General features: G+C 36.0%; 1 protein-coding gene across 1 annotated transcript; it reads right to left on the bottom strand.

Annotated features, from left to right (window-relative positions):
- Positions 1-4,585: 4,585 nt before the first annotated feature.
- Positions 4,586-25,020, bottom strand: LOC121320678 (septin-11-like). The gene is made up of 10 exons (XM_041259236.1): positions 24,873-25,020; positions 21,961-22,075; positions 21,048-21,243; positions 18,602-18,788; positions 12,525-12,686; positions 12,198-12,294; positions 11,893-12,061; positions 7,761-7,893; positions 7,205-7,389; positions 4,586-5,611 (listed from the first exon to the last, which is right to left on the bottom strand). The coding sequence occupies exons 1-10, from the start codon at positions 24,900-24,902 to the stop codon at positions 5,596-5,598; spliced, it is 1,290 nt and encodes a 429-aa protein (XP_041115170.1). The 5' UTR covers positions 24,903-25,020; the 3' UTR covers positions 4,586-5,595.
- Between the last annotated feature and the right edge of the window lie 39 nt (positions 25,021-25,059).

The raw sequence follows: 25,059 nt of genomic DNA, 5'->3' as shown, positions 1-25,059 counted from the left end.
AATTGGATGCAGGTTGTAGAAAGAGGAAATCCCAAGCCATATTTATATGGGCGAGGCATCTGATTTTTAACAAGCATGAGGTATTGTAATTTGGCTGAGAGACTGATCTCAGCTCAATGGACACCCAGTCTCAGGAGGATGAATCAGACAATCGGGGCTAAAATAGAGTTCACTGAAAAATCAAAGCCATATGAAATATGTGTTTGTTGGGATTTTTCTTCATTGGAATAAGTAATTGAAAAGGACTGCCAAATGTGAAATATGTGGGAAAGGGCCAAATATACCAAGATATATAAGTATCCAACACAATTATCACACAATAATGACCACTTCAAAGAATAATGATGCGCTTTATTTCTTTATTTGCATAGCAACTGCAACATGGCTGCTAAAGGGAATGGTGCTCAATACCTGGAATACACCAACACATTCTAACCTAACAAAGGCCATAATCCACCTTGAGACCTCACCAGTCTTGTTTTGATGACATGTAATGGGGGCTGTCCCAGGAAACAGACACATGGATTTGGTACAAAACTGACCTATTTATATTTCTGAAAAAGTCATTGTAGGGTCCTTCTTGCATAATTTGGCAGTGACAACTGATAAATTAACATCTAACTGCATCTAATTACACCATGTAACACAATTTTTGTTCCTGGGTAGTAAGTGTTATTTCCTAATTGCTTATGCCTCAAAAGTATAGAAAATGGCTATTATTCCCCACAAACTTTGCTTCTGTGACCAGGACAGTGATCTTTTTGTTTACTTTAAAAATAGGATACCACATGAGGAGTTTATTTTATTTACACTACTACCTAAACAACTGCCTCAATTCTTCCATTTCCTCCAACAAAAACCAGTTAAAGGGGAAGCTAACTTATCCCAATTGACCGTCCCTGCATTATCATGATTGTTAAATGAAATCGACAGTGTTTTGTCAGCATCATTCCCGCCTGCTGTGTGTAATTTTTTGGTCATGTTATTTTTAGGGTTTGGGGTCAGTTATCCTGGAAACTAATTAACGAGACTACTTACACCCTCCATTAGTCTGTAATTACCACCTCCCAATGGATAAAATCCATGATAGAGTGGATATCGTGGGGCCGGTCCTCCACACTTCTGCATGTCACACTTAACATTGTTCTATACCTGGAAAGCACTATTCCAATTGTCATGAATCTTGGCATTAACATGATTGAGAATCTTAATTTTGTTTTATTTGTCCAGAGAACCACTTGTTAAAATCAGAGGGATTCTTTTTTAGCACAAGTGTATCGATATTTGGGGGTATCCTGTATGGTGGCTGTCTCTCTGTCATGTCACTAATCTCTCTAATTTTGTATTTAGTGCTGTGGATAGGATCAATCACATGCTTTTTCAGGACATTATAGACGTGCAGCTCTCACCAGCCATTCTAACATCTTCACACAGGAAGTTACAGCAAAATCACTATGGTAACAGTCACATCGTGGCTAAAGTATTTGTGTGTAGGATCTGCAGGTTTTCATAAAAGGTGCCATAGTGACACAAAAACAGCAGATAATCCTTCATTTTCTTCCTGGTAAACTGTTATGCTGCACAAGTTTACCAGTGAACTTGCATGGTAATTGCACTGTTTGATCATATGTTCCATCTGTGTCTGGGTTTAGCATGCAATCACTACACTTTGCTATACTTTTACTATGGTGTACTGCAGTAAATCGAATCTATTTATTTATAGGCATAAGGGTTCTTCAAAACTATATTCATTATATAAGTTGTTATAACATACACTTTGCTTAAAGGGGGGCGGGGGGGGTGACCTACAAGAAGTTCAATTTGTTATATAGCAGCATTGTTATTCCTCTATGTAGCTTATACATGACCTTATGAATGTGATGAAGCCTTGAAACATGTCATATTCTATTTTTATACCAGCACTCATCACCTGGTCTAAAATATAGAGAACACATATAATTCAATAAATAAATGACATATATTTCTAAGGTTATAAGTCAAATCCACAGACACAGCAGTCCAGAGTTGAATATGACAGCATAATGGGATCTGTTGACTCTTTCTGTATCAATATCTCTACTATACTTGAACACATTGTAATTATTACCTGTACACGGTTTACATGTATCTGCAGTTGTCTTGCTAGTGTTGTTACATTACGTTTTACAAAAATATTTTATTTTTAAACAACAACAAATCTAAAGTTTGCAGGGTAGCAAAGGCTGGCCCTCTGCCTGCTCTTATTTTATTGACATCCAACTACCTCCATTGCATGGCGATATGATTTAGCCATTAAACTGCAATGCAGAACTCAATACTGCCTTGTTCTGCAGACTCATGCTGACAACTTGATTACAAATTACTAAATCAATTATTGAGCTTGTGTAACGGTTATCTTTTACTAAACAGAGCAACTAACGGTTATTAGAGCTAGTATTAAATAAACCTTTTGGTTAGTTTTAGCTAAAATGTACATGATTTTGGAAACAAAAAGGCTCCTGTGTAAAATGGATGGATTAGGTTTTCTTTTATTTATCTTCATAGTGTGCAAGAGTTGTCTAGTATTACATTAAAATGACAAACTGGCGCCATCTGCTGTACAAAATAAAAATAACTAATTTTACTAATATAAAAAAAATAAGTAAATACACATACTGAATACAACAGTCAAGTTACAATTTTCTATTGTTGGACAATATGTGCATAACAGAGCATTTCATTTAAAAAGAGAAAGTGAAGTACACTACAGAGGTTGGATCACTAAAAGCTTGTGTGGGAAAATGAAGCCTGGCTTCACACATCATTGCTACAGCCCTGAGGTTGCTGAGATTACAGCACCATGCAGAGATATCAGGTAGCACAAATCCTTAAGAGGTTCAGTGCTGCACCACATGGTTGAGATAAAGACAGATTCACATGGAGAAACACGAGTGTGGAGAAGCACCTGAATATTCTCTTTAGCTCCCTGGCCCTGAGCCATTGCTTTTGTAATATACAGTAGTATACAATCGGGTCTGAAGAGGTTACACCCTTAAAACAGCTATCATACTATTTACTTTTCTCATTGTTACCTATGTCAACCAAAGTAAGTTGTGAGTAAAGACTACCCACTACAAACATTGTCATCTAATTTGAATCAATCAGAAAAAGATATTATGCCATTTTGTTTATTTGCATCCCTCCGCCTCCTTATCTCCACCCCTTGTCAAATCTGTTTTGGGGGTCTATTGCCTGGGCTTGTTAGGCTGGTTCATTCCATTTCAAATAATAGAGGGGTTTGTTTACAACTACTGATACATTATTTTTCAAGTCTTAAAAAATGGCACTGTTACAGACTGATCTAATTCTAATTACAATTTCTGTAGATTTTTTAGTTTATCGAACAATCCTAACGCCTTTTGCACTGGGAGGTAATGTAAAATCACAATATATAGGTTTTTGGATGAGTTCTGTTGTCCAGATTGAATTTGTTATCGATCTCGTTATTAAACCACATTCCGGTGGTATATGGCCCAAAAAAGCCCTCTCGTTCTGTTATTTCAGTACTCACTGATATTTTATTATGTATACAGTATACTAATATTTTTGAAGTCAACATAATAAACAGTGTTTGCTCACTTAAATGTGTTCCCTGCTGCTAAAGCATCTGGCCCTGCCAGGAGACTGATGTGTTCTGTTTATTGCATACAAACATATACAGCTGTCTATTATCTCCAACTGTTAATTCATGATTTTTACTTACCATAACGCAATTCCACCAGGAATTAATTTCACAACCTCATTACCCACACTGGCTCGTATACTTGAACCTGCTGTGGTCCAAGTCTAAACATATAATTTATTAGGCTTCCAAGCACATGACTGGGAAGCCTATTGTTGTGTTAAGATTATTATTATTTTTCTTTCCGCCAACAAAACCTTAAAAGTTGCATGAAAGGAAAACCGATACATGAAAACTCTTGACATTTCACAGTTGTAGACGCCAATGGGAACTAATGTCCAGTGTTGAATGAACGGGATTGGTTGCATGGTTTGGCAGCCACATTGGATTTTATAACAGATTTTGGACAATTTACAAACATATTGTCAGAAACCACTTCTTACAGAGTTCTGAAACTTGGTCTACATGGGTAGAGATTGACCAAGATACACGCTGCTCGAAATGAAGATGATTGGTTCAGTGGTGTGGCGGCCATGCTGGACAACCTAAATAACACACAAATATCTTCTCCAAAACCGCTATTCTGATTGAAGGATAACTTGGCATACATGATCCAAGTATGGTTTTCTTTAAAGTTTACCCAAATTAAGGTTGTAAAGTAAAAAACATGGCTGCCGTGGGCCAATTAAATTTCAGCATTGTCTAGTTGCACATATTGCACATAAAATGAACACCGTTGAAGAAAAACTCTCGAAACTTCTGAGAGTAGTGTCTACAACTGAGTGAATGGCAACCAATCAAAATGCTTACATTTCACAATAACTCCTTGGAAGCCATAAAGTTGCTTGTAGCTTGTTAAATCCCCCAACCCCTCAGTCACTATCGTGGGAATACAAATAAAACAACAACAACAACAACAACAAAAACAGCCGAGGAGCTTTTATTTAAACACAAATGGGCAGGAACCTGACATGTAGATCACGGACATATATTTACAGTTCACAAACACATATGCAAAGTAAATGACAAATGGTGAATTATTGACAAAAAACAACAAACGAAAAACAAAAAAAGTATTTGTGTTAAAGGTACTCAATGCCTATTGTGTCCCTCGGTTAATGTGACTATGCTTTTATATTTAATATCTTAGAAAAGTGTTGTACATATGATATTTTAACTTCATGAATTAGTTACGAAAGTGGTCCTCTAGAAAAGAAAAAAAGAAAAGCCAGTGGCTACTGATCTTGGTCAATTATTTAACCAAGAAACAGACATACTGAATCAGAATGTAACAAGTTGAATGTAAACAGAGTCCACTGGCAAGACATTTCTCCCTTTTAGCTTTATATATATTTTTAAATACTGGTATGTTTCCTAATTTTATAGGAAAGAAACACAAGGCACACTACCAGTTGTAAGGCAATTTCTGATGAATGCTATTTTTGGTGATTCAAAGCTTATTTTGCATAGTTCTTTTTTTTCTTTTTTTTTTTCTTTGGGCAAATCTCTTCCATATTATGTGATCAAAGTGTAATATAAAATCATCCAGAACAGGGTTGGGGGCCATCTGAGGTCCCCAGGGCAGTTTCAAGCCAAAATCAGAAAATTTACCATCAACCCTCAGGAAAGAGATTAGAGCTAGCAGTGACTAATGTCTGACCCCTGTGAGTTTGGCACCATTGATCTAAAAGACCGCTCCCCGAATATCAAGGCTGTGTTTTATACGGCACAATGTTTATCATTATTAAACAACTCAGTTGTGGTTTCAACAAATAACTGAATACATAGACATTGTGTCAAATGGAGTACCTGCACAAGTGACTAAGTGTTATGCTACAAGTCACGTGACTACTAAAGATGCAGAGAGCAATAGAGATAATATATTTATTAGTCTACATAGAACAGTTGGTTGCTAGGTCTTTTCAGAGGGTTCTTCACATGAATCCAGAACTGAAAAAAGAAAACAATAAATTAGCCTTATAATGCCTCAAATCGTAGGTTTGTTTTAGTTTGCTTACGGTATATGCTAGAACACACTGCACAGAGCTGCACGATTTCTATAAAATGACTTCAGTGAAAAAGACATAAGCTGCATCAAAGATCGGAAATATTTCTGCTAAAGATTGCTCTATCCAATAAAAGAACAGGACATTTCACATGTCTGTTATTATTTTTACATTTAGGTTTTTTTTTTTTTTTTTTTTTTAAATATTGTTTCTGATAATTCACCGATGGTGAAAATATAATATCTTTAAAATGTGGACATAACCCCCCCCCCCCCCCCCCCCCCCCCCAATATATTCTATAATTTAGCATTTGCTGTTTTTCAGGTAAGCATTTCAATATTTAGGAACATTTGTTAGAGAAAAGGATATACATAAATGTGACAATGCAGATTTTTATGCTTTAAAATATGCTTAATCATAAAATATCTAGAAATACCTATTTTTTATACCATGAAATGCTGTGAAATAAGCTTTTTTTTGTGAAAAAACACAACTCTAACCATATATCTTAAGATCTAATGCAATAACAACATCTCAGGGACAGTGCAATTAATAACACTGACAGAATTTGGCAATATGCCCTTATATCACTTTATTCCAATTGTATATAAATATGGATTAAGAAAGATTAAAACATCTATAAAAAATTACTTTAAACATGTTAATGTGGCTTTTCAGGCGTTGCTTTTGTTCTGTCCTAATTATAAACAGACTCTAAATAAGCATTCAGCCTGTCTGTGACAATATGTTCTTAAAAGAAAATAATGTTTGATGCTTGCTTACAGCTCTTTTGTGTAACACTGCCTTGAAACCTCCCTAAGAAACATTTCGATGTAGAAAAGGAGATTGTATGAGATTTGAAGACATCTTCCATTGTGATTTGTTTAATTATTTTATTTTAAAACAAATATTTGTAGAAGATATCCTGAAGTCTTATCTTGTTTGTCCCATAAGACCCGTGGCCCCTGTTGACATTCATCCTTTGTGTGCTGTTTAAGCAGGTTAAACATATACCCCAGTATCTGCTGCCTTCTAATTCTATCGTACAGGTCCTCAATAGGTAGAATTGCTAAGTTCACACTAAATTATCATAGTACATCTCATATATAGGAGAGCATTTAAACCATTAAGAGGTTTGATACTGCCATGTAGTGATAAATATAAAAACCCAAATAACGCGTACCCAATATCTCTGGGCATATAACAAATAATGTTGCATTTTTAACATCACAACTGTATAGTTCACTTCTAACTCAAACAATGAAGCAGATGTCCTTTCAAGCTTTTAATAGATGGCCAATTTCTTGAAACTCACTGCACCGATAAGAATTATATATTATTTGTAGAATGTCTTCCTAATTATTTGATTTAGGTGCTTTGCTCCTGTCCCAGCTGCTTGGATTTGTATTGTCCTCCTTATAATGAAGGCCAACTCCTATTAACAAGACGTTGCATCTCAAAGGGGATATCTTGTATGATCGGTTTAATTTAAACCCTGCAATAACAACATGACCTAAACGTTTAATAAAAAACTTACTTTTTGCGATCTTTGTCCTTTTTAATATTCATACTGCCTGTGAATGCCTGCGCCTGAAGGAGTTCAGCTGCAATTTTTCTTTTACTAAAACCAGACATTTCATCCTCAAGCATTGTTTTTTTCTCATCTAGTTTCATCCTTTCCTCTTGGTGCAATCTTTTCAGGTGCTCAAACTTCCCTTGAAGCTGTAAACAACAAAATAAACTTTTAAAATGCACAACCAAAACTCGCCACAAGGTTGCAGCAAGTACATGCATATAAAGGTCCGAAATTATTTTAAAAGGAGTGCTAGTGAGAATATTTTAGTTTCTTGCTTTTTTACAACAATTCAAGATGCAAAACAAATATTAAGCCGTGGATAAACAGTAGCATCCTGGTTTCTTTACTGTACAGTGGATCACACTGTCTGATTGCAGCTGTACGATTGTATTTAGTTTTAACTACATTAAGTGATTAGGTACTAGGAAACAGCAACAACTTTTCATATATGGTGTTTTCTTTAGAGATTTCTGCATTACTTATGTATTTTAAATTACATTAAGATGATGTTCTTTACCTCTCTCTCTGCATCCTTGAGCTCGGTCTCCTTCTCCTTGACTCGCTGCACAAACATCTGTCTCATCTCCTCCTCCCTCTTCTGCAGTTCAAAAAGGAATTCTTGGCGCTTTGTTTCATATGTCTCTTGCAGGCTGCAGAGCACAAAATATAAACAACATTATTCAAAGAGAGACACAAGGCTGCTTTTCAAAAGAAAGTGTTGAAATAAGTCACTTGTTGACTATAGAGTTTGTGATAATGTTTTTGTTGTTGTTGCACAACATAAATCTCACAGTTTGGTGCGGGGTTAACTGTCATGTTTGTGCAATTACACATTCATTGTAACCTCACTGTGGTTCTGGGGACAGGAGCTAGGACTCCTCCCATTTATCTCCTGCCAAAAACATCAACGAGTCTCCCTATTTAAACCCTGGGTTGCGCCTTTATTCTCTGTCTTGCATTTTTCATTTTCCTCCATCCTCCATTCCTGCCATTATGCTGCTCCACCTCTACAACAGTCTCCTTTGGGAGCAAGTGAAGCTCACTTCCCAACCTTAGAGGCACAGCTGCGCTTGAGGGGAAACCATGTACTCTTTCCTAAGTATCTGCTTTCATCTGTGTCAGACTCCCTCTTTGCATGTTTATTTCCTTCTCTGTTCAATGTTTCTGCCTCCACACGAGGGAAGTGAAGCGCATTACTCAGCCTCAGAAGTCTGGCCACGTCAACCTCTCTCAGCATAGGCAACCCTTCTAAGCCAGGGAGACTTCTAGGCTTCTCTTCAATTCCTCTACTCCTCATCTCCCCTTGGGGTAGTATCGGTTGCTTCCCAGCCTTGGAGGCCAATTGGTTCTGTCTCACCTCCACAAGGGCGACTCTCCATAAGCCAAGAGGAAACTGTCCTCTTTCTAAAGTCACGAACACTTATCTCTTACTTAAATTCCCATTGTTCTTACTCCACGCAGCCCTTGCTACTGTTTCATGAAAACACATAAATAGTTCAAGACAATGTTGTTATATGAAACATGATGGTTTTGTTTTGAATAATCATTTTATCAGAGCCATCTTAAAAAAGACACACGCCAAAAATTTTTCTCCCTGCTTGGGATTTGGCTGATTCATCAGATATATGAACAGACTCATAAACACTACAGTGATGTACATAAACTACTTATATGTTCAATAGCTTGAAAATGCAAGGAAATCACTAGTAATGTAAAAGAAAACAGTTCTAAATCTACATCCTGTTTTTTCTATGACTGCAAGCCTAATGCTTGCAATCTGGTGGTTTGTGAAAATGTTTTAAAAATCTCAAAGAATCTCTGGAATGCACCACTACATGGGGTTAAGTAAACATTTCCCAGAGTTTTGTGCATAGCTTTCAAAGAGGCTACAGCAAAAACCTCCTTCAAAAAGAGAAAAAGATTCAAGCTGGAAACACACTTTCAGGTTTTTTTTGCACAAGCTGCTATTGTAAGTAAACTTGTTTCACTCTAAATGAAGAGAAACTTTGAACACACAACGCGTCTAATTGAATATTTGAATACAAGCATGTTTGAATGTATTGTACATCTAGGGCCACGTTCACAACATATTTACCAAAAACAAAACATTGATGTTACAAAGCTTCAAATAATAAAAAAAAGGTTAATGTCAGCTGATACGTGCAGGTTACTTGTTTCTTTAAACATTAGCAGTTTGTATTTACTATGGTTTGCCTTAGTTCTGTTCATTTCCGTCAGAAGCTGACTGAGATCAAACCAGTTTCAACTGGGACTCTCGCCGCAGTTTGGAATGATAAAGTAATTGCTGTGATAAAGGAAGTTAAATTAATAAGTGTCCAAAGTGAAGGACTTAAGATTTCAATTTTGGTCTACAGATCACAATACAACATGTTGGCAGGACGGAGGGGTATGAATACATTAAATTACCAGGGAAATAATAGAAGCTGGAGAATTAAGTCTGCAGCCTTTGTGTAATGCCCGCTTCTATATTGTACTGTAGATTGCAGATGGACCCAGTTAGTTATTGGAATGAGATGAGATTGAGTTTTACACACCAATGTAGCATTTAACACTGGGGGAAATACTTTGTGAATATGGTCCCAACACCTATCTATTGATCATTCATTCTACAATTTTACTAGTATGATCATCTAATAGTCAACATTGATCCAAAAAACTAAAATAAAAAGAAACATTTAAGAGCAATTATGCATTGGAGCCTTACCAAAACCTAAACCAAATAAAGTACTGTAATGTAGTTAAAATACTTTTTTTCTGTACTTGTAAAGTAGAGTAAAACATTATGATGCAATGAAATGCCAGTCCAAATGAGATTATATTGTTAGCAGTACCTGGCAAACTAAACACACATCACCAAATATCGAGAACATTCTTTCTGAATGAGCCTGAAAGACCCACCCAAGGGTCAATCACAAGACCTAGTAATGTAAAAGCAGCCATGACAACATCTTAAGCATTTTTAACTAAGACTATAAGTAAAACATATTAAGAAATATCAGACCCTCCCTCCTCTCCCAAGCAAAGGAATAGGTTCACAACTGGTACAAAACCAGAAGGTTAACAATTAAAAGTCAAAAAATAGCTACTGCATTGCAACATTATTTTTTATTTGTATAACATTCTCTAATGTCTTGCCTGTGTGCTCAAAAATGAACCTTGAAACTTATTTTCAGCCAACAGTGTTTAACTGAAAACTGCTTTTTGTTTTTTTAAAGAATTAAAAGCTCTCATTTCCCGACTGAATGGCCTTTTATCCACACATGTCTCTGCCAGCATCTCACAATGAAAAAGGATTACAACCCCAAGATTAAACCAAAGAGCTCTAATTAAAGGGAAGTTGTTCCCATGGGATAACTAAAGCAAAACATGATGGTACCCAGAAACAATAAACATGTATATAACTGATAATTACCCATGAAAGTCTGACTAAGATGTACTGTGCCATCTCTTGCAATATAAACAATATCCCTGTCATATAATTAAGGAAGCTCCAAATATAGATTATTTTTGCATTACCCAGCGCAGAACCATTATGTTTGCTGTTTATCCAACTTCATAATTATTACTTTTTTTTCCTCATAAGCTTCATGTGTTACAGAGAATATGCTGACAAACATGCTTAAGTGTTTTAATTCACTTTGCTCTTTAAAGTTAGCTGGTAATCAATTTATGAAAAACAAAACACAAAATAACAAAATAAAAAATAAAAAAAACTTCAGTTTTGCCATTTGGCACTTGTAAGTGACTGCCCATACTACAATACTTGATGATAAAGGGAAAAAGAGAGGCAGGGTGTGTTTTGGTTAATAACTCTGTGTGACAGAAATATGAGTTCTGGTGATGAATCTTCCTCCCGACCTGTGAGGGTGCTAAAGAACGAGAGGAGAAGTATCTGGAAGGGCTGGCCTGACAGTTCGTTTCCGGGTCAGGGAAGTGGGTCAGCCTGGATGGAAGTGAGACTCTGTTGTAAGACCGTATTGATTTGAAAGGTAAACAAGAGGCAGCTGCAAGTAATAAGGCAGCTGCAACAGTTTAACTAGATATCATGCGGGATTACATATAGGGGCCAGGGTAACGCTGATCTTTTCCTTCGTTTGGGTAAACGTTCGGAGAGAGAAGGAGCGAGAGAGGAGCTCTCGTTGTTACAGAGAATTACGTGTTGTGTTTTGTTGTGCTTGTTTGTAATTGTCTGCGTTTTGCACCACCAGACAGTTAACTCACCTATCCGGAGCTGTCGACCAGGGTCAGCACAATCCGGATCACCACTGCACAGAACCGTCACAAAATACAGTGTCTTCACCCACCACAAACACGTCTCCACTCACCCAAGACTGGTGACCGTGTGTTCGTTTTGTTCGGGACTGTGCCCTGCTTTTCTATCCCCGCGCTTTACACATTGTTGTGTATAGCTGGGGATTTATTATTTTACGGTCACAAGACCTGGATTATAAATAAAAGCACCTTTTCACTGGAAACTGTTGTCTGCCTGTCACTCCTGCATCGCATCACCGCTACACCTGTTCCCCTCCACTAGCCACTTTGTCACACTCTGCCAAACTTTGCCTTTCAAAAAAAGGAAATGACTTCCTCTGACAACTTAAACAATAAACAGTACTGTGACCCTGTACCTGACTGGCTTGTTTTCAGCATCTGTGTCTGTAAAGCCCATTTCCTCCAGCTTGCAGCGCCGATAAAGCTCATAGTGCCGTGTGTGGGTCTGCTCCCTCAGGTCTTCCATATTCACACAGATCAGCATTTCTCGAAGTTTGACAAAGTCACAGTGGCTCTCATTTTCCACTAAATCAACAAACAAAAATTAACAAGTTAGAAGTTTCCTGACATTAAGATGGCTGGGATAAACTTAAAAAAAAATTATGCTTCAGTGATAGCACTCAAATTCTTGACCTAACTTTCTTATAACAGCAAAGCAAACCTTGCACAACACCCCATGGGTACTGTCGAGCTTTCACCATTTTATTTCCAATCTTCACTTCCTCTGTGCTCCCAACCACAGCAAACGGAAGGTGGCTCTAAAGACAAAGAATTGTAGCCAATTAGTACTGCAATACAATTAAAATATATATTAACACACACACACACACAAAACTGTGTAAACTATAAGCAAAAAAATGCTGTGTAAGTTTTTTCCTTTTGTAATATGGTGGGTCTGTAAAGACTTTTTGAAAATACATTGTTTCATGGGATTTTCAAAACAACAGACAAATTTGAAGGACAAATGATTTAATACAAAAGCACTCACGTTCATGGTAGTATTGATTTTTGCCACGCTCTCATCATCTATGGGAAACTGATAAATCTGGACTCCATTACTGACAAGTTCACTCATGATCTTTATCTTGAATTTATGAAGCTCGCCCTTGGAGATTGTATCTGCCTTGGCAATGACAGGAATGATGTTGACCTGAAAACACATAAGACATGTTTCCTAGTCATCTGAAAAGGTCACACACCTACTGGTAAATATATACAGTAAACACATGGTATTTTAGAAACATGCAAACCCCCTGCCAAAGATATAAATAACACATCGCAGGTGTCTGTAATGATAGTAGGTCACCGTGATCTAGATCAGTGTTTCCCAACCCTGTTCCTGGCGACACACTGTGTCTGCTGGTTTTCATTCCAACGCAGCGCTCAATTGCTTAACTGAACCCTTCATTGAACTAATAAAGTGATTATCTGGGCATTTTCACGTTATTTTCAAGCTCTTTGTTTGTTGATATGGTTCATTTAAGCAATTGAGCGCAGTGTTGGAAAGAAAACCAGCAGACACAGCATGCCGCCAGGAACAGGGTTGGGAAACACTGACCTACATTCACAACATGTGGAATAACTTCTCGTAAAAAAACTTGTATGGACCATTCTTCATTAGCAGAATCAACTAAAGACCAGAAAATATCCAAAAGTAGATCTTTAAGACCTGTGCTAAGGAATGGCCATAGAATTTTACATAAATTACAGTTCATCAAAAAATGTAATATTTTTCTATTTTGTGGTTCTTATATTAACTGGCTTCCACTGTCTTGAAATTGTCTCCTTGCTGAAACAAATGTGATGACAGCAACATTCGGCTGCAATTGAAATAGTAGGCCCTAAGTGACTACTGCTTATCAGAGTTTGGCACAGATTTACTCGCCCCTTAGTTAAGAGTGTGCTGTGTTAAGACACATTGTTGAAGGGTTGGCAGGAAGGGGGTTAAAATCCTCCCTGCCAGAATACATGTGAGAATGTGGCTGGAGCTGTAATTGAATGATTGATAGTTAATTATGCTCCAGTCACATGGTATATAAGGGGAGAATATCACTTGTTAAAGGTGGGTGTTGGACAGGAGTTAGGTGAGTTTCATGGGGGTGGTTGCTGAAACATGTTATTTTGGCCCCTGTCTTGTTTACTTGTTCCAGTTTTATTTGTGTTACTAAAAAAAAAAATTTGTGCAAACAATGCTTCACTGTAGCTTTCCAAACCTCTTTCTGATGCTCTCCTGCTTCACACATAATTAAGTGTATTCCATCAATGGGATTAACAATAATCTTAGGAGCTATAAGGAAAATAACTTTCTCAATCAGTAAGACCTAGAAGTGAATTGCTGCTGCTATTAGCCTATGAGTAGTATTGAACTTTTTACAAAAGATGTATTCAAAATGGTGCAAAGGTTGTACAGTGTCTTGTTTTCAGTACTGATTTGCCCAGTCCTTGATTTGGTGAGGCTGAAACATGTGAAGATAAACTGACTAGCCCAAGATTGCACAGTGCCTGGGACAGAGCTGGGACTCAAACCAAGGGACTCAGGTTCTGTTAATAACTCAACATCAGAGAGGAGATTTTGGAAATTAAAAGAAGAAAAAACGAAACACCTCAGTGTATTTGGGGTGCACAGGTTTCCTAACATGTCCATGGACATATCTGCATGCACGCTGCTGTATACTTCAAGCGTTGCACCTTGAGTATTATGTTTCTAATACAAATATATTCAGTAAATACTCAATATTAACATAAGATATTGTTATTTAGTCCAGAAATCAGTTAATCTATTAGCTGAAACTAAACACATTATTTAATTAAAACATCATTGTATTCTGTAATCATGTATTTCAATTTATAATACCATTTTTAAACTGATATTCAGATTTTAAAATGTCACTTTCTATTTATATTTTAGGTCAGGTATTTTAGAATAGATGAAACTTTCAGGCAATTGTGTTTTTAGCAACTAGTGACATTTGTATGATATTTTCACAAACAAGCAGTTGCTTAAACAGTTAACAGAAAAGTAAAAGTTGCCTGGCACTGTGTGCTTTTACAAGCAAGAGTCTGCTAAAAACTTCTACTACATTATTTTACACAATGCATTACAAATATTTGGGGCTGTAAGCTTTGTGAAAGTTCCAAAGTAATATAGCCTAAATCTATTTCTATTTACTTAAAGTTTGACTGGTGCCTGGTACACCCTGCTCTGGCACGAAGCAATGTATCATATTCAGGAACAGATGACCTAAGTGAAGACATGCGTTTGAACGATGCAGGTGATTATACAAATATAACGCAGTATGCTGGTTACTGGTATTACGGCCTTGAAGTTACTCAATCAAATTCTTGTCTCTGCACTCCGCCCTCTTAAAAACTATGTGAGCTTTTTGTGTGTGTGTGCAAAGTTTGCACCCAACCTGCATATATATCCAAGGATTCTTATGTGCACAAGTGTATCTTTTTGCTTGGTCATTTTCATGAAAATATTATTAGTTGCATGCATATAAAACATGGCTCAGGTGATTTAACTCTTTAAAAAACATTATAATTGTATATTATTATTGAGGCTAAACAGGATAACACTTACATAATCTGCTTCGCAGAGCTATGAAAGACTAAAATTAAGTGTAAATATAGCCCTAAAATGCTGATCAGCAGCTTCTATGTCAAATATACAAGTTGTTTTTCTCCTCAAAGAGTTTAATGCTTGAAAGATGAGAAGGGGTGTTGCAGGTCAAAACTGTTTAACCCTCAAATGCCAAATGGGGTCATATCTGAATGCTCATGCTGAAAGACTGGTTTGTTTTATTGGTAAACCTGAGGATAGTTACCCATGGCCAAAAGAAAAAAACAAACTATGCTATTAAGTCATAGTGTGGGCATTTGCAAAGTTTTCACCCAAATGGAATAAAAACTGATTCAAAACTAATATTCTTATACAGTAAATAACTACTTTAATGTAAACAGTTACTGTTTGAATTCACATCTGGTCATTTTAGAGGGTAGATGTAGTAACTAGCGTACAAATGTATCCAGGACCAAGATCTATTGACCTGCAAATAAGCCAAATAAACAAACATGCAGATAGTGCCGCTTTCAATCTTCAACATCTACAGAGCAGACAAGACCTCGGTTTCATGTCACATTTTATTGGGTTTCAAACAATCTCACTCCAAGAAACGAATTAATGAATATGGGTGTGAGCTACGTCACAACAAGGTGTAAGCGTTATAAACAAATCATTGAATCTCAACAGGCAGAAAACGCTGAGACAAAGCTTTATTTTAAGTTATTTTAAAGAATGTCCGTTCCCGTCCGTCCCCCAAGTCAGTTTTTATTCAATAAAACATTAATAACATTTCTACTACCGTCCTTTAAGGAAATGGAAGGATTGTACAGATCAGTCATCCTTCAATTTTCTCAACCATCACATTTTTTTTTTTTTTGTAAGACAGCTGCTCGAAATACCTGTTGCAACAAGTTTATAAATAGCATTCCTTATCTTGCATGTGTGCAAGTTTGAACTAGAATTCTGATGCAACACATGTAACATTAAAGGCTTTTTTTGTTTTAATGTCCAGTTCTTAACACTGTATGAAAAAATACACTATAGTCCTAGTATGGAAAAAATAATCACATTTTACAGAATAATCACATTTTACCTTTTGCAAAGGTAATAAACAGTATGTTATACTAGAAAACATAATGCTACTATACACTGGTTAAGACTAAATGTACACATTTTAGCCTACAGGTCTATGTACTGTATCAAATCTATTGTTCCCAATCTGCATAATTAGTAACACATGAAACCAGAACAATATAAAAACTATACAACAATATACAAAAAAGTAATATATAAAAAAAATATAATCTCTAGCGCTCTCTCTCTGGGTCTCTAATAAGCTCCAGGGCTGCTAGGCAATATGATCAATTGACGACGGGTCTCTCTTAAATGCTGGGTTATGAATACAATGCGCGTCATACTGAATGTTCCAGTCAATACAGACACGGCTGTACAGCGAGCTTACCAATGTGTTTATTTATTGTTTAAACGTTTAGATTAGTTTTAATATACTGCCAAATGCCCAGTACACTGTACTACCTTTTTTCACACTGACAATACTGCATTTATGGCATGTCCAAAATGCTGGTCAAACAATTGCTTTCATGCAATTGCATAGCCATGAAAGGGATTGGCAGAGACATGCTGACAAGTGAGTTTGCAGTAGCAAACAGAATGAATAGAGAATGAGACATATGTAGCCAAGAGAATTATAGTATCTGGGCTTCAGCCTAAAATCTCTGTGCAATTCTGGCATAGTTATGCATTGGCAAATTTAACAGATACTTTCTGTGTGTTTGGTAAGTACAGCATGAATACCAGGATTAGTCAAATATAATATACCCACTGCAGCAGCACCTCATATTGTCCATGTGCAATGAAGCTATTATTGTATTTTAATTATAAGGGTCATTCCACGTAATCTCACACAAATCTGTGATTAACCCATCTCTCTAGTACAGTATATAGAGATAATGGTAACTTGACATTTTAAAATGTGTCGGAGTAGGTCTAGGGTGTCTAGCTATCACATTTCCCTATATAGGGATATATATATATATATATATATATATATTTTATATATATATATATATTAGATATTTTATATGTATATAATAATATAATAAGCAGAACTCCTTTATCCAATGTGACTTCCAGAGATTAGGGTGTGTGAACTATGCATCAGCTGCAGAGTCACTTACAGCAACATCTCACCCGAAAGACTGAGCACTTGGAGGTTAAGTGACTTGCTCGAGGTCACACAGTGAGTGAGCCAGGATTTGAACTGGGGACCTCCTGATTACAAGCTCTTTTCTTTAATCACTGGACTACAAAATTATGAACTCCAACACTACAATAGATTAATATTAAAATATCCAACAAATAAAGATTTTCATACTGAACTGACTTTCAGTTCACTGCTCACAGTGACATGCTTTTGCCCACAAAACTGCAGTTTAAAATGTTTTTTTGAAGACATACAAATACCAAACAACACAAGCGACTGATTCTGTGCATGTTTGAAAAAAAAAAAAAAAAAAATGAAATTATTGAAGTAATAAATGTATAAACATGACTTTTGAACATGCACATGAGGGGCCAGGCTTTGAAAGAAAATGTGATGCAAGGACACAATACAATTATTTTCAACATTTTATCACCTTAAACAATTTTCAGTTACTAATTCACCACTGCAAACAGGTGAGATTTAACAAAACATGTAAACCTTCATCACATGCAAGTGCTATTATCAGGTAACATGGGGGTGTACAATTACACTGAACAATGTATGCCAGTTTCGTAGACATGCTAATAAAGTGTTTCCTTATCATGTATGAAGTTCTAATTCAACACAAAGTAAATAAGGTAATTATTTTAGTTACTGAAAATGTCTGCAAACCTAAATAAAAACATATTAATATAATAAAGCACACAGCAGTACAGTTTACTATTTTTTTTTTTTTATTCTTTAGTATTATTCAGACTGTTACCAAGTCTGTTATGCAATGCTCTTCTGTTAACATAAATAAATGAGCTACACTAACTAATCCTCCATCTCTGGTATTCACTGTACAGTACAAATTGAATTTAATACCGTTAAAGGTACAGTGGACGGATGGAAAAAACGTGTAGCTTTTAATACATATGAGAAGTATCAAATGTATCAATTTAGCTCTTGGGTATTGTATTGGTAGCGCACCTACGCACTGTACAGCTATGGCCAAAAGTTTTGCAGCACCCTATAGAATTGATTAATGAAAGCTGCTGAATAAGGTTACGTTAACAAATTGAATTATGTACCGCTTTTTGGTTTTTCACATACTTAACAAAAAACTGACTAATTAAATGTCAAATTTCGAAAATCTAACATGAAATACTGTACATCAAATTGGTAGACACTTGCAATATAATTTTTTTGTTTCTTTCATTACATGATGCTAAATAAAAGATCAAAATTGTGTTCATATAGGTATTTATTTATTTTACAATTTTATCAATCTTACCTTGGAATCAAGTTTCTTCATGGTCACTAAATCCAAAGATTTTAAAGAATGACCAGTAGGTGCGATGAAATACAGACAAGCATGAATACGAGTGTCGTGGTAATTGTGTAGACAGCGTTTAATCTTCAGCTCCTCCTGCAGATACGATTCAAACTGTGTATCGATGTAATTAACCACGTGCTGATAGCTGGGCAAAGGAAAAACAATACAATTAACATACAAACAATGCCTATGGAGGTGCATGCATGTTGTACTGGGGCTATTCCATGAAGACATAATGTTTGGATAAGTGATCATTATCAGACTACTGGCAAGCACAATACATTTTGATGATTTAACTTCTTGTATAACCAAAGAAATACTGGACATAGTTAGCCTGACATTAATGACTTCAGTAGGGGTGTGAAGCAAATTAGCTATTACTTATACCCACAGGTACTTGTACTTGATCTAGTAGTGCTTAAACTTTATTCAATTTTGAATTCCTAATGTTTTAAGTCTGAAACTGGGCAAGGCAAACCTGGATATGCCATAAAAATTAGTATGAGTATGATCTTTGTACTTGAATTTACTATACCATAATAGTTATGGACACTCGTTTGTACTTGTTACTCAAACTGCCCCTACTTAGCAGTGTAACAAAAGTACAATTTTAATGGAATGTCCCACAGGTCAAATGAGTATGACTATTCTCTTAATTCAATAAGAAGGAAAGGTGAGTTGTTGTTGTTATAAACCGTTAACTCCTCCTTGGTGAGATTACAGGATTACATCTTCGTTGATATAGTAACTGCTTGTTAAACCGGACATAAATGGAGATGGACAGGTTTTCTGAAATAATCAGTGATGTAACTTAAAAAAAAAGGATGATGAGTAAGTAGATTCAAGAAAATTTACAGACAGGAGCATCAGTATTTGTGACAGCTTCTCTCCCTTTTCCAACTAATTGATCACAGTTTATACTCTAGAGTGAGTTTATATGCCCTCTTTTAATGATGTACTTAATTTTAGCAATTTAGTAAGCTACTTGTATCTGTTCCATTAATTTTCAGTTCGTCTCTTTGGATCATGCAATTCATAGTGACCTAGCGTCACACTTAATTGAATATTACTAGGCGACATATCTGAATATGGGTACTGGGAGACAGTCAACATGGTTTTAGGAAAGGGAGATCGTGCCTAACTAACTTGCTTGATTTTTTTGAGGATGCAACATCGATAATGGATAATTGCAAAGCATATGACATGGTTTATTTAGATTTCCAGAAAGCTTTTGACAAAGTCCCGCACAAAAGATTAATTCTCAAACTGAATGCAGTTGGGATTCAAGGAAACACATGTACATGGATTAGGGAGTGGTTAACATGTAGAAAACAGAAAGTACTGATTAGAGGAAAAACCTCAGAATGGAGTGTGGTAACCAGCGGTGTACCACAGGGATCAGTATTAGGTCCTCTGCTATTCCTAATCTACATTAATGATTTAGATTCTGGTATAGTAAGCAAACTTGTTAAATTTGCAGACGACACAAAAGTAGGAGGAGTGGCAAACACTGTTGCAGCAGCAAAGGTCATTCAAAATGATCTAGACAAGATTCAGAACTGGGCAGACACATGGCAAATGACATTTAATAGAGAAAAGTGTAAGGTACTGCACGCAGGAAATAAAAATGTACATTATAAATATCATATGGGAGATATTGAAATTGGAGAAGGAATCTATGAAAAAGACCTAGGAGTTTTTGTTGACTCAGAAATGTCTTCATCTAGATAATGTGGGGAAGCTATAAAAAAGGCCAACAAGATGCTTGGATACATTGTGAAAAGTGTTGAATTTAAATCAAGGGAAGTAATGTTAAAACTGTACAATGCACTAGTAAGACCTCATCTTGAATATTGTGTTCAGTTCTGGTCACCTCGCTATAAAAAAGATATTGCTGCTCTAGAAAGAGTGCAAAGAAGAGCGACCAGAATTATTCCGGGCTTAAAAGGCATGTCATATGCAGACAGGCTAAAAGAATTGAATCTATTCAGTCTTGAACAAAGAAGACTACGTGGCGACCTAATTCAAGCATTCAAAATTCTAAAAGGTATTGACAGTGTCGACCCAAGGGACTTTTTCAGCCTGAAAAAAGAAACGGAGTTTAGAAAAAGGGGCATTCAGAACAGAAAATAGGAGACACTTTTTTACACAGAGAATTGTGAGGGTCTGGAATCAACTCCCCAGTAATGTTGTTGAAGCTGACACCCTGGGATCCTTCAAGAAGCTGCTTGATGAGATTTTGGGATCAATAAGCTACTAACAACCAAACGAGCAAGATGGGCCGAATGGCCTCCTCTCGTTTGTAAACTCTCTTATGTTCTTATGTTCTTATGAATGTATGGCATAATGGCGTCTGTACTTGAGAGGGACTACTGTATTTTTATGCAAGACATGAAACACTTGCCTGTCTTCTTTGTTCATCTGGTCCCCAAATCCTACAGTATTGACAACAGTTAGTTTTAATTGGACATTGCTCTCCTGAAGCTGATAGGTCTGTGCTCTCAGTTTAACTTTGGGTTCGAAATGTGTTGACTCAGAGTTCTCAAAGTTTGTGTTGAACAAAGTATCCATTAAAGTGGACTTGCCAATTCCAGTCTCTCCTGTAAATGTAAAAAAAAAATTAAACTAAACTAATATACATGTATGTAAGTTATACCATAATTAAACCTTTACTTTAATGCCAATCCTTATGCATTTTTTTCTTTATTAATATACTCATGCTAGTCTATACGGAACAGTATATTTTCCATTGAGAAATGTTGTGGAGAGTTCAGATCAATCAATACCAGTTTCAAATAAACCTGAACTATTGCAATTAGCTGCCTTGTTATTTTCTTGAACATTTAGACATTTTAATTGATTTTGCAATGTTTACATCATGTACTTACAAACTGTACTGAGGATTTACATATTGACAGCAACAGCACAATTGTTTGTGTAAACCGACATTTCAGAACTTCATTTACAAGTCTGCAATGCAGGTGCTGTTTAGCCCAACATGCTAAACAAGTACAATTTGTTTTAATATCCTACAATTCTTTTATTTACATCCCCCAAAACTATTCACAAGTTTCAAGCAAAGGACCACGTAGCACTGTGGGTTAACTGACTAGCTTTTCATTGCTGAGTGTCTGGGTTCTAATCAGTCTTGGGCTATAGGTAAATTGAGTTAGAGGATTCCCATGAAATTTAAAGCAACTGGTTTATTTGTAGGAAGTCGCAAAAAGGGAAACTAAAGTACTTTTCCACCATTTAGGTGGTAGAGGGTAAGGATGTTAATATTTATGAATCAAGGAATGAAATAAAAGTACACTCACCAATGCAGAGAATGTTGAAACAGAATCCTTGACCGGTTGATCTGCTTACCAGCTGATCTGGCAAGCTGTCGAAACCAACATGACCCGACATGGAAAGTGGACGAACATTTTTATCCTGTTTAAAAATATAAGCATTATTGACTGTGCTTGCACAGGTGTTTTGTTGAAATACCCAGTACTATTGTACACAAAACACCTGCATACTTACAGGGTATTAGATTCTCAAAGCTATTTATTAGTCCATGGCACAACTTTCTTAGTTTGTTTTTCCAATTTGTCGTAAATGGCTTTAAGAATCTAGCCCACGGCATGCGTCTTATTGGGATCCCCTTCAGGGATATAATATGGATTAACATACTTGATACGAGAGATTTTGTCTTTTTTTTTTTTTTTTTTTTTTTTAATATTTAGATTTAATGACTTATCTGTTTTTATGTTTGGTGGCTCCCTCTAATCAAATTGAAAGTGTACTTTCTCTTGCACTCTTTATATGACAGACCTGACACACAGCAAAGATGCTTGAGAAATACACTCTCTATTTAATTAGAGGTAGCCACCAAACGCTTATAAACATACAAGAGAACGAACACTAAGAACGCAGACTAACATTTGCAATTACCTATTTGGAACAGTAACACACTGTACAGTACTGTGTAACTTTGTATAGTCTGATACTGGGGGATGGCAAATATTTAAGCACACAATAGTGTTCTTAGACATTTACTGACATCTAGTAAGTGAAGGATTATTTATTTGCCATCATATAAGGAAAGCCTACTGATTTCTGAAAATCATGAGCCATACTGTTTCTTCTTCCCTGAGACTGATAAAGCTAAAAACAAAATACAGTAATTAGGCTAGGCTATATTAGACTGACTGCAAAGACAACATCATAAAATAAATCACATCTGTGGAAGCATTGCTGGCATTATTTATCACTGGCCTTGCTTATCAATCTTTTAAAAATGTTTTTTACCAAGTAGCTCATAAAAAATTCTTAACTTTGTTAAGGGTCAACAACATAATCAGCCCTCTCATTCCTCTTCATCCACATTAACTAGACATGCAACAATTAACTGATTTATTGATAGCCATATATTTTATATTGCAAGCCTCAATTAAGACTTCAATGCTGGATCCACTGATCAATCACTGTCATTTTATATAACTACAGGTTTTTGTGAAGCACCAACATTTCTCTTTGCGTCATGTTTTTTTAATAATGAAGTTTTTTTCAGTGCATATACTGAATTATATTACTATGCATACTAATATGCGTATCCATATTTTCAGTTTTATTGGAAGGTTTTTGTGAGGAGTCTACATGTTTTGGTTTGTTCTGCCTTTGAATGGTAAAGTATTCTTAATGTAGTAATTATTGGTCATGCCCTGTCCTTTATTCGACTGACTGGACTTTTAAAAGTTCCCACATAATTTCTTTGCTAAACAGGGAGTTCTTTTCCAGTTAGAACTTGACTTAACACATTCTTTGTGCCACTCTCCTTTACTAAAACAGTGACAGGTAACAGAGTTCAATATGTACAGTACTCTAAAAGGGACACTGTCCACTACAGAAGAGCAATAGGAGCCACCAACCACTGTGACCAAAACGAATGAGAGTGCTTCTAATGGGGTGTATGTAGAGGGAGGAGGGCAGGGAAGTGGATACACAAAATGATGGGTAGGAAGATGGATTAGAAAACTATATACTACACATTTATACATTTACACAAATTTTACATTAAACACTGAAACAAAAGGATGTTTTCATGACAACAACTTTCATTTTCACAACTGCATTACTGGAGAATGAGAATGCTAAAATGCTGTCTGGCGAATGGGTAATTCAGAGGACTAATGCTAGGCAAGAGATTACTGCTATTGTTTACAATTATTTGTTTAAAGAGTCAACAACACGTGTATATTTAACTAAGCAGGACTCCTGAATATATAGTAGCATCCGAATCCCTGTGCCAGTTACCTCGCATTCCACATGCTTTTTTTTTTATTTCCACTTCCATTACTTCCATTATTTAAGATTCATAAAACCAAAAAGATGAACAAATCTAGCGATTTGCTACAGTGTCACAAAATACCCCACGCTTGTGCTTTCTTATAAACGAATCCGTGCATTATTTTAAACTGTTCAATATCGAATGTGTAGATTCAATATCTCCCATTTTCTTCACACGAATAAAGTGGCATAGAATTGCCGGCACATCAATACACGACTTTGTTAAGGTTGTGTTACATCATTTCAGTGAATCGCCAATTGCATACTGATAGTATTGTAGAAGACAAATAAACAGTTCATGCCCAACCCTTACCGCTCAGTGAGTGTCGATTTATTGGCTGGTAGGAATTAGCATTATTCCAGTTGTTCTCATTGCGGCACTGGTATTTTGCATACAAGAACAAGTTTTATTTTTTATTTATACAGCCCCTTGTCACGCAAAATAAAACTCTTTTAAGAAAACTCAAACTCCAATTAAAACTAAATAAGGAAAACTATGTGAAAAAAAGGCTTGTACACTAAAAAAATTAGCAAATTTATCTATAGACCTAATTAATGATTGCAACGACAAAAGAAAATATCACTTTCAAAAATGCGGATAGACATACTGTACATCACATAAACATCATTATGGAAATATACATTTTAAAACGCATTAGGTTAAAAAAAAATCAAGTTGTGTTAAAACGTTGGTTTGCAACAGTAACATTTGATTTAATGTGTTTTATTAAAAAAAAATAATTAAAAAAAGTTGGAATTTTCCATAAGAAAAAAGTCTGGCGACCCGCGAAGTGACACTCCCAGAAAGCTGTACCATTAGACCATCTTGAGATACAATTCAGGACATGTATTTTTAAAACCTGCATACAACGTTTTAAAAGTAAATACACACACATACCAGTTGTCGGGTTACATCGGTCGAGGCCATCGCTCAATAAAAATTAATTAAAAAAAAATAAGAAAATGAGTTGAATACATAAACTATCCCGGGCTTTCCCAAAAGTTTCTCGCTACAGAAATTCGGCTGGGTCAATGACGGCAGGAATGTGAACATTATTACAATTCCTACGATCACCAGACACCGA

The sequence above is a fragment of the Polyodon spathula genome, chromosome 9 (genome assembly GCF_017654505.1).
Source record: "Polyodon spathula isolate WHYD16114869_AA chromosome 9, ASM1765450v1, whole genome shotgun sequence".
Classification (NCBI taxonomy): domain Eukaryota; kingdom Metazoa; phylum Chordata; class Actinopteri; order Acipenseriformes; family Polyodontidae; genus Polyodon; species Polyodon spathula.
This window is presented reverse-complemented; position numbering and strand designations above follow the sequence as displayed.

What these genes read in the sequence shown, in the direction of transcription:
- LOC121320678 (XM_041259236.1), bottom strand. Translation starts at nt 24,902, where the DNA reads ATGGCCTCGACCGATGTAACCCGACAACTG. An exon ending in TTTCAACATTCTCTGCATTG is followed by an intron (nt 21,244 to 21,960) that starts GTGAGTGTACTT and finishes TTACATTTACAG; the next exon opens with GAGAGACTGGAATTGGCAAG. An exon ending in TGAAGAAACTTGATTCCAAG is followed by an intron (nt 12,687 to 18,601) that starts GTAAGATTGATA and finishes ATGTGTTTTCAG; the next exon opens with GTCAACATCATTCCTGTCAT.